General features: G+C 36.5%; 1 protein-coding gene across 1 annotated transcript in view; it reads right to left on the minus strand.

The window, feature by feature from the left end:
* The window catches only part of GPC5 (glypican 5), a 569474-nt gene that overhangs the window by 478004 nt on the left and 80096 nt on the right, over positions 1 to 11374 (minus strand). Inside the window, exon 3 of the mRNA XM_079303054.1 lies at positions 6058 to 6752. Coding sequence (XP_079159180.1) covers positions 6058 to 6752 — 695 coding nt within the window. The remainder of the gene's footprint in view (positions 1 to 6057; positions 6753 to 11374) is intronic.

An 11374-nucleotide genomic window follows, 5' to 3' on the forward strand; every position in this document is an offset into this window, starting at 1 on the left:
ATCTATACACTTTGATAAGATTTCCCCTGAGCCTCTTCTCCAGGCTCAGCAGACCCATCTCTCTCAGCCTCTCCATACATGGAAGATGCTCCAGTCTCTATTCACCTTTGTGGCTGGACTCACTTCAGTCACTCCATAACTTTCTCATACTGGGCAGCCCAGAACTGGACAAAGCACCTCAGATGTGGTCTCAGCAGTGCTGAGAATGGATGGATCATCTCCCTCAAACTGCTGGCAGCACTCTTCCTAATGAAACCCAAGAGGCTGTTGGCCTTCTTTACTGTGCCCGTGCATTTCTCATGTTCAACTTGGTGTCCTGTAGGAGCCTCACACCTGCTCTTCCAAAGCTGCTTCCAGGTCAATCAGCCTCCAGCAGCTGGTGATGCATGCAGTTATTCCTCCCCAGGTACAAGACTTTTCATTTCCTTTTGTGGAACTTAATCAAATTCCCCTCAGGTAAATTCTTTAGCCTGACAAGGTTTCTGTGAATGGCACAAGCATGTGGTGCATCAGCTGCTCCTCTCAGTCTTGTAAACTTGCTGAGGGTAAACTGTTCATCACCCCATCCATTAATGAAGACATTAAAGAGTATCTGCTCCAGTATCAACCCCTGGGGGTCAGTGCACTAATGACTTGCCTCCAGCTGTACCTTGTGCTACTGGTGACAATCTTTTGGGACTAGCCACCCATCAAGTTTTCAGTCTTCCTCACTGTGCATTTTGACAGTTTTTATTTAAGGATGTTGTAGGAAACAGTCTCAAAGACTTTGGTGAAGTTGAGGTATATCATCCATTGCTCTACCCATATCCTATCAATCTGGCTCTCCTATTAAGTAGGCTAACCATTACTCCCAATCAACATTTCTCCATTTGTTTGGAATATAGTTTCCAGGACTACCTACTCCATCACTTTTCCAGGGATGGAAGTAAGGCTGACTGACTTGGACTTTCCTGCATCATCCTTCTTATGCCATTTGAAGACATTACTTTATTAACACAGCAATTCTGGCTGTTTATAGCTAGTCAATTCCAGCAAAAATAACCAGGAAAAAAAAATAAACCTCTAAATAAAGTTTATTAATTACTTCTTTCTGCCAGCATTGTATGCCAAAAGAAATATCTTACTTTCATTCCAGTATTAGACAGCTGAATAAAATAAAACAAAACAAAACATACCAAAACAAAACAAAACCAAAAAAAAAAAACCAAAAAAACCAAAAAAACACCAAAACCCAAAAAAAAAAAAAAAGAACAAGACAAAAGTCTCTCTTAATAGAGTATATAATTCTGCCTATTTTTAAGAAGAGACACAACTTAGATACTCTTTCAGGATTAGACTGAGATGGAAGGACTTGAAAGCTTCCACAATTTTGATATTTTTGTTGTCTCCAACTGTTTGGAAATCTCTAAAAACATAGTGAAAACACAGTGCTTTTGAAAATCCCATTCTGAATTTTTGTAGGCTTATATTACATATAAAAGTACATACCAGAATTTTACCAAACCTGTAGCACAGATTCATCACTTTCAAAATAAGGAAATGTCAGAATCTTTTTATTTTTTTTTAATATTGTGTTTCTGATTCCCAGATTTTTATATGCATATGTATTTTTCAGTATCATGGTCACATACTCCATTTTCCTTCAGATTCCAAAATCATCACTGCTCAGAATAGACAATGAACAACTAATCAATATTCTTTTTCATCTCTTTTATTCAATATTTAACTCAGACACCATTAATCTTTTGGGAATCAAGAACAAAACTTGTATGCAATGTTTGTGAGGAAGATTTAACTATAAAGCTATAGTTTTTTTATCTTCTTTTTCTCTTCTACTAGAGGCAGGATTGAATGCATGAGAGATGAAATTTTGTGTTCAGACTCAGCTATTTATTACTTCTTAACTCTGTTACAGTGAGTGCTACAGCACTTCTAGCTAACAAGCTAAAAATGGTGAAATGGCAATGTATCTCACTCATTACAATGTCTTTTAAGGCTAAACAGTTCAATTAAAAAGTAACTAAATTATTTTTACTTTTGACCCAATGACCAAACACCCATGACCCGCGGTGCAGTATTTTTTCTCCAATCACAAAAGTAGCACTTATACCCATAAAGAAGAAGGTGAAGAAGAAAGAAAACCTCCGCCCTAAAACTTTCATCTAGCTTTATACTATATATACTTATACTATTACTATATTGTAAAACCCCAAATTCCAAATCCCTCACCATGTGACATTACACACTTCTATTCAAACTGCACACCAGTGATTCTAGTTCTATCATTCAATATTGGAAGCCTTCTCCAAAGTCTCAGGTCAAAACCAGTGTTCTTCTGGGAGTCAGAAAGTTCAAAACTCCCAGTTTCCACGGTTCCAACATAACGTCTTGTGAATTTTAGCTTTCTCTTTTCTCCTTTCCCTTTCTCCTTCTCCTTCATCTTTTGTCTGACCTCAGAGCCATTTCCCCTCCTCTGTTTGTCCCTCTCCAGTGAATCTCTCATTTGCAGGTTACCCAATGCGTGGCAGCACAAGTCTTCAAAGAACAAAACACTCTGGCTAAGAGCACAGACACTGCCTCAGCAAACTTAACTTTCTGCTGCCAGGGCAGCATGCATGGCAGTAAAGGGGTGGGAACAGAAAACTGCAAACAGTGCTGGAGCAGGACTTGGGCAAGCCAGGGTGAGACTGAGTTAATCTGCTATGGAATCACACTGTAAGTGACCTAGGAAGCTGGATCACTCTTCCACAGTCTGGGGCTGTGACATTATTCCATACATAAAGGGAGTGGAAAAATGCTCTTATGCTGGGGCAGTAGGCTCCACCCACACCAAAACTCTGTAAATTTTGCTAAAATCTCTCTTTGTCCTTCTGTATTAACATTGATACTGGTTTTGATAACAGAATGGGAGGTGATGTGAAACAATCTATTATAACTAGCAAAAAAATTCCATGGGCTTTTTTCCTTGGTTTTTGGTTTATTGTGGTGTTTCAATTTGATTTGGGTTTTTTTTTATGTAAGGCTTAAATGTGTTGTAAAGTTCTTGTGCATTCATCAGGCTGTACAGTGCCCTCCACAGGGATTCCCTTGGCTATACACAAGCTCAGAGACCAGCATGTGGCAACTTAGGCAGAGCACAAAAGAAGTACAGGATGAGTCAGCAAGGTGCTCTCTAACAATGGGCACTATTAGCTGTTATCCAGTGTGTAAAAACTACATACCATCTTGTCCAGATTATCCTAATAATGCACACTGTTCTTGTTTTGTATGGTGCAGCTCTCTTAAACCTCTATTACACTGTATCTGCATGAGAACTCACACAGATGTTTGCTAAAATATTTCTGTTCCAGCTAAAAAGCATAGGGTACACTATGCACTGAGCAATATATGGACATATATAGACTTCAAGAAACAGAAGTGGCATTAAATATATGACAGTAAGTAGGTGTGGAAATACATAAATCCGTGAATAGTTGCATAACCCACACATCTCCACTAGATTCTGCAGAACAGCATCAAATATTGCACAGGTGTTGAGATGATGAACAGGTGCTGCATTTATTTGTCAGTCAGCAGAGCTGTGGGAAGCAGGAATTAAAGGTGATTTTGAAACAGTAAGAAGAAAGGGAAAGACAAATTCCAGATGGACACTCAGAGTGGCTCTGCTCTGCTGACCCAAGCAGGAAAGGGAACAAACTGCAAATTACTAGAAAAAAACAGTTTTGTAAAAGGAAGCCATGCTATATAGGCATTAGTGTCCTTTCCACACCACACAGAGCTTAAAGCATGAATATATATCAGATTTAAGTACTCCTGCAAAACATTAGAAAAAATCCTTTACATATGGTTATTTACACAAACATAGCCATGAATGAGCAAAAAGACTGCACAACATCTATCATTAAGGATACTCTAGATTCTCACATTAACTCTTGCATAATTATGTATGATACCTCCAAACATTGGATTTCTTTTTCTCTGTTCACTTCTTTAAAACTCACAAAATGTGATGAAATTCCTTTAAAACTGCAGAGACTGCTGTGTGAGTAAACAAACCATTATTTGCTTGCTCATAATCATCTTTTCTCTGTCTGTTAGAATCACTGATGCATTAATTGCTTATCAAAACCTGAAACAGTTCATGAGTCACTCTGAAGCTAAAATAAATATTAATGAGCCAATTTCAATGAAATTCCTGTCCTCTGCCTCTTAAAGCTGAAAGAATGTATTTATTACATGTCAGAATTAAGTCTTGATACCTAATAAATTGGAAAATAAGAGATATACTGACTAGATCACCATGTTTCAAGGGATCATTGCATTATAGTCTTATTTGACCAAATAAGTGATCAAAGAGAAAAAGGACTGGTCAATTATAACAGAGAAATTAGGTGAAAGAGATATCTAGGTCTGGTGCAGTTGGAGTCAAAAATTAAGTATGTGGGTTTTAAAGAGGGGTAATGCTTCTATATCAGATAATTTTAACATAATCTTAGTAAGCACATGATCTTCAAACAAACATATTGGCCACTAATATCATTACACAAGAAATTTTAATATTCCTTACACTGAATGAAGGATGGGGAGAAGGAAGGCGTGGTGTTTTCAGGAATATCAAAATAAAGTACTTTATTTCAGATCAATATGGAATTTTCATTAAGCAAAAACACTAAGTGGAGGGCTCTTCACCCGTTTAATTTTTTACTAAAATTCAGTGGAATATACTACTATTATGGACTGTAAAAACTTTCATTTTAAAAACACTAGTGTGCTGAGAGATTTTTAAGTCTGGGTCAATGGTAATTCACTGTTGAAAATCCAAGTGTAAAACTTTTCAAATTAAATGACCCAGGATGAAGTAGGAAACACAAGTCCTTGCCTTGAACCTTTACTTGCTTGTTCTAGTTTGAAAATGGTAGGCAAAGAAGATCCTACAGAAATCAAAGGAGCAACAGGGTATTTCCCTAAGAGGCAACTGTAGATCTGAAATAACCTGGGAATTAGAGAGACATCAGTGAGCCACCTTTGAGTCAAACTATTTGTGAAAACCCCTTTCCCCAAAGAAAAAAAAGAAAAAAAAGCTTTTCTCAAGGAAATTGAGCATCAGGATATTATGGCTCATGAAGCTGGCAGGTATAAAGCAGATAAAGTAGGAAATTTGAAGAAATGAACCCTGTTATCCACTGATTACAGTAGGGTGAAGAACCCATTTTATCAGACTCTGGGCCTTAGTAAAAATGAAAAAACCTCTATTTATTATATTAGGCTGAGTTGTTTATTGTCAGAGGTCATGTCAGCTGCTTAGCAGAAGACACTGCTTTAAGTTCAGCTAATCATGTATTGAGGCTGTCCTAAAAATGCTCCTGCACCTCAGCTGATGCCACAGATGTCACTTTAGTTTTACAGTACACCTCTTTAGGGTGTACGATAAAACTAAAGGCATTTCCCTAAACCAAGCTATCCAATCCAACACTTAATACAAAATATGCTACTGTCAGTGAAGTCTGCATGTAAGAATACAGATAAAAATTGTGGATAAAGTATTATACAGGAAAAATTCAGATTTTTACCCTCATAAATTAGCATATATACTAGCTTTTTTTTCCCTAAAGTGTAGTTAATTAATGTCCACTTTCCATAGTAGTATCCTAAAATTCTTCACACATTCACAGATACAGAGCTTTCACACAACATTTTTTTTTTCTCTGAAGTGTAAGGAAGGACTTATTTCATGCTACAAATGAACTGTGCTTCTTCCTCTGAAACAAACAAAATTAGGGAAATAATATATGCAAAGTTATAGGTTCTTTAAGGCAGGCCACTGGCATCTACAATAAGGATTGCTTACATTTATCACAATGTGCACAGAACAACCGAATAATTTTCTTACATCCATGAAAAGTATTTTTTGTGCTCCCAGAAATTGGTTAGTCAACTAAAGCTGAACTCAGAAACAAATGCATTCCTCCCTACAAAAATGGACAAACAAATAACAGCTATCAGTGACACTTTTCCTGCTCCATGTTTGCCCAAGTGTGGATAAAACCAGCCTCTTACCTGCTCAGATAATCGTGGCCCGTTGACCCGAGCCTGCACCAGAGCATCACGAACAAGGGAATGGAAACTCAGCAGCCCGTGCTCGATGCCGTGTGCTCCGCTCAGGGCTCCGGAGAGCTGCTCCAGGGACTGGATGTAGCCCTGCCAGTGGAGATCAACTTCTGCGAGCCCAGCCAGGCAGCCTCGCAGGGTGCTGAGGCAGTAGCCCATGCAGGGCTTGCTCAGCGTCAGCCCCTGGCAGTGTGGGCAGTACTGCATCCGCACCAAAGCTCTGCTGCAGTCCTTGGAGAAGTGCAGGTGATCTGTTGTATTGATCACCTCAATCCCCAAATTCAGAGCCTGCAAGAAAGTCCGGCTGGGTAAGAGGGATCTTCCCATTTGTTCTATGGCCTTTTTGGGAATGTTGCCAAAGGGCCTGATGTCTCTTCTCGCCACTCGGAGGCACTCAGCGTATTCCAGCGAAATGTCAGTCGGACCAGGGTTAATCACATGGTTGTAGACTACTGGAAACAGGGTGTCAAAAAATCTGTTCACAAATTCCTCTGTGCTGGTGTCTGTGCCAAATAAGAAGAGTCCAACATCTGTGAAAAACTCCTGCACATGCACAGTAGCCTCGGCAGCCATGGTCCTATACGCATTGCAGAAAAGGGTGCTTGTGTAATTCTCAGCCACTCTGATAAGCATTTCAAAGGTTTCTGCAATAAATCAATCAATCAATCAATCAATCAATCAATCAATCAATCAACCAAGCATTATTTTTAAGGTTTAAAAAAATAAGAAATTAGATTAAGAACATAAAGAGTTACATAAGGACAAAATGAATTTTGCATTTGAATTTTTGAGGAGACAAACTACGACAATTGTCTTTTCTATACAAGGAAGCACCTTACAAGGAATATTACAACAGTTAATAATCCATGTTTTCTTTGCAGATTACATTAAACACAGCCTAAAAAACTATAGCAGGAAATAAGTGTAAGCTGAGTTATTAAACTACAAAATACAGCAAAGTCCTGTTGTATCTGTCTGTATGTATATAAACACATTAGCTCTCCCATCTCACGACTCATTCTGCAAGTTGCAATGAACAGCTGAATGCTCTCCATAACTTCAAGTCATTCCTCTTACCATCCTAAATGGATGGGCAAAAATAACATTAAAACAATACAAACAACCTTTCAATTCGATTAAAACTTAATTCTGAAAGATCAGGTTTTATATTGTGTCTTCTAGAGGAAGCAGATGTTTCAAACACACATGAGAACACGATTTTAAACAGTGCTGTTTGGTCTAGCAGTTGGTATGGTCAAGAACTGCCTTCCTCAAGAACCAGTTGATAATCCCTTGATAAGCTTCAAGAACTGCATAATGAATAAAATCTGAATGAACAAACTTGCATTTCATGTTTTAGGTAGCAATCCTTAAATACACTGAGTAGTGTTTAATAAAGCAGTTTAAGTATACTGGAAAAATATCGTCTCCTAACTTAATCTAGAATCTGCAAGTAAGAAAAAAATGTCAGTTTTCAAAACAGAAAAAGAGTGTTTATTTACACTTTCAAGTTTTACAAGTTTTCATGTATTTTTTTTTCACATTTAAGTAAGACTGTAAAATAAAAAGTAAGGAAAAGTAGCCTTAATACTGTCTAAACAGTGATGTTAAATACAGGCAGAATCAAATAGTGCCAAACTATGTTTAGCATATTTTTAAAGCAATCTGAAGTCTGCTGGTCAGTCATTAAAATGTATAGTTTAAAAACCAGAATAAATGCAAAAAAGGCAAGACTCACTAAGACAAATTTAATAAATACCTATGCACAAGTGCCTTATATTATGATTAAAAGTTTGTTCAGGTCAGTAAAAGGATTCTTGCTGACTGCACAGAGTCTGAAATTGTATGCTCTGTGAAAAGATCACATATACTTTGCATTCAGTTTCTCTTTTCTCGAATAAAAATGAGATACATGCTTCTAAATCACAATCATTCCTCTGCAATCTGTAAGTCTTAGTTTCGTGTTTCACACCACTCTTAAATTGAATTTTCTGTTCTCTTTTCTACTCTTGCAGCATTCACACAAGCAGGAAAAAAGTGTTGACAGCTCATAGCAGAGGGTCAGAAAGTCCATCCCACTTGCGGTTTTTTGGGTTTTTTATTGCTATGTCCCATAGCTTTGTGAACCTCTCCTTAAGTGAATTTCAGTGTAATCATTCATAGATGTCAAACATCATAGTGATTCAGTAAAGGGATTAATTTGTTTCAAAAGTCATACTCCTAAAGTCAGTACCCTTCATGAAGCTATGTTCCCACCAATGGTGACCTATTCAGCACAGAAAACCTCTTGGGTTTATCCCATGAGTTAACAAGCAGAAATGCCAGCTGAGTACCTGTGCAGCTCCCAACACCTCCACCAGCCCCTCACACCTCATACCTGAGCTATGGGAGCAGCAAATGAGGCACAACAAATCAGACAGGGTAGATTAAATTGATTGAGATGCCCACTTTAAGGCACCTGAACCAAGGATGAGCTCTCCATCAGCTGAACAGGCAGTTTGGACACTCAGCTCCCATGGAGGCACAGGTACATGGGAAACTAAATTACAGCCTTAAATTATTAAATACCTAACTATAATACATCTCATTTTTATTGGGGGAAATAAGGAATAAAGGCTTAAAGTGCAAAGTGCACTCTTTGCCCATGTGCAAAGAACATGCAGTCCTAATATACAAACTTTAGTTGCCTAAGAGTGTTTGATAACATTTTTAATGGTAGATGCCATTTTTTATTTGTCTGTCAAAAAGGGCACGTGTGTTCTTCAGGTCCTGTGTCACATCTGTAGGCGCTTTATAAATGTTTTGCATTGAAAACAGTACTAGATGGCTGTGCTGAGACCACCGAACTAAATTCCAGATATCTAGTTATCACAGACTTCACAACTCTTCATATAAAATCCTGGAGCAGTCCAAAGGAGCAAAGACAAAAAAAAAAAACGTAAAATTGATTCTTGGTTTAGATGGCTTAGAATAATAAAATGTGAAGAATATTAAGGCTTTTTTCAAGATAGAAACCATAAAGTCTGTGATCTAAAATGTCTGTTACAATCCACGGCTGCAGTATCCTATTACCAAGTGCACAAATATTAGTTGAAAGAATGAATCATGCTGCACATGGACAACCAAGAGGTTTTACAATGTGGTCTAAAGAATAACAAATCTTTGATACTGAACTACAGTGCTAGTGCCTCAGCAATCCCCAGATGAATGAGTACAATAATCAACTACATAATTTACTGATTACTTCTGCCTTTCTAAATAGGATGTGATGATACTGGCCACTTGTTTTTACAATTCTGCATCATGTTGCTTAATTGTCATTTTGTCATTTCTTACAGAATTTGTTAATCAGTTGTTGTTTTGTTTCCTACTGGCACATTTTCTACTTTATTACCATGGCTATTTCAGAGATTTGTTTTGCTGTCAGCAAATTTGATGACGGATAGCAAATCAGACCTATATTTACTTTCAATATTGAATAGCTCCTGTGAATGCCTTACGATGGCATTTACAACAACACATTCTGATACTTCAGTGACAAATCAAGCTATACTGGTTCAATACTGCAATGTGTTTATCTTTCAAATCTATGGGCTGAGACTAACATAATCAGCATTAATTATTCAGCAACATAAAAGAAGTGATGAGCTTTCAATCAGTATAAATCTAATATATATAAAATACATTTAAAGTATAACTAAGATGAGTAGACAAGTTATTTTTATTGTTATAAAATTACTTTTTAATCTTCAGTGTCCCTTATCTACATAATTTATGAGATCTTCATATTAACTGCTATAGAATATCCTATAGATTCTTCATGCAACACTATTATTAATAATGACTAGTGCTTACCACAGAACATGGCAATTTTCTTTGATGACAATTAAAACTATTGTTTGTACACTCTTAAATCAAATTTCAGGGTTGTCAATACTTTAACCAATTAATTTTTTGTAAGACAGTAATACTTTTCTTTCTGATTTTACTGAGGACAAAACACAAGGATAGGAAGTCTGCAGCTGAGAACTCGCTTTATGTATAGAATTTTTTTAGCTGATACTTCATACCAGTACATATATACATTATTACTTTATAAGTGTGTTTAACAAAGCAATGACAAAGTGATGAAAAAGTAACTTTAGGTCACTGCTGTAAAAGACTTGCACTCTTCCCGTCCTTTAATCTTTCAGTTCCTGAGAGCCATGGGTAGTTCTAAATTATAAAGAAGTTCCAAGGTATCAATTAGTCCAGTAAATAAATGGGTTTAAAATAAAAATCAGAAGTCTACACATGTCTTGTTTACTAGAACAAAGAGAAGAAAAAATAATTTATTTATTTTTTTATTCTGGACATCAATCAGATTTAATGAAAATATTGCACAGAATAAAAGAGAATTTGGATGAGATTTTAAACCAGCCCTGCGATTCTCATCCTTACTAGTTTTTTCTAATTTCTTTATACTATAGGTATCTTAGAAAATTAATTTGAAATACATTTCTATGGAATCACACTGTTGTAAAACAACTGTATTTTCTTAAGTTTACCCTTTCTTTACACAGATGTTCTGTAAATCTGTTAAATGAGAAAAGGCATGATTCTAAATGCTGAGCACTACCTTTTGAAACACATATGGTACTTAATGAAGAGATAGTCTAATAAAATAAAAATCTATTCTTAGTAGTGGCCCAACAAGTTGTGAAGTCTTATAATTTGGCAATAATTCACCAGTCTAAATTACGTATTATAAATTAATTCACACTTAGGGTAACACATAGAACTCAATAAATTATAACCAGACAGGTTAAAATTCATCTTAGCAAGACTGCCTTTCACAGTTCAGAAGAGATCTTAAGGATCATAAGCATCTTAAGGATCAGCCCATAATATACAGGAAACAATATCTAAATCCAAGCTAACCTGGAAAATCAAGCAATGTTAAGCATTTACTATGATTGGAAAAACCCAATGGGAAAGCATTGCCAGCTGCCATTGATGTTTGGTGAGCTTGTAAGTTTTCCTTCTGTTTATGGGTAGCACAAATAAACCAGAAGCATCATACTACCTCTTCCAAAGATTTATAGTACAATCAAATGTACCTTGCATACATTGTCCTGACATAACAAATATGTCAGGATCAAGTTACAGCCAGGTAAGCAAAAAGCATTCAAAAGTTATGAAAAAAAAAATAGTGGAGAAGAAATTAATCCATTACGTTAAATTAAGCATTACGTTAATAATATCTTTGTTTAAAATACATCACAGA

Source organism: Erithacus rubecula, assembly GCF_903797595.1.
Source record: "Erithacus rubecula genome assembly, chromosome: 1".
Taxonomy (NCBI): Eukaryota; Metazoa; Chordata; class Aves; order Passeriformes; family Muscicapidae; genus Erithacus; species Erithacus rubecula.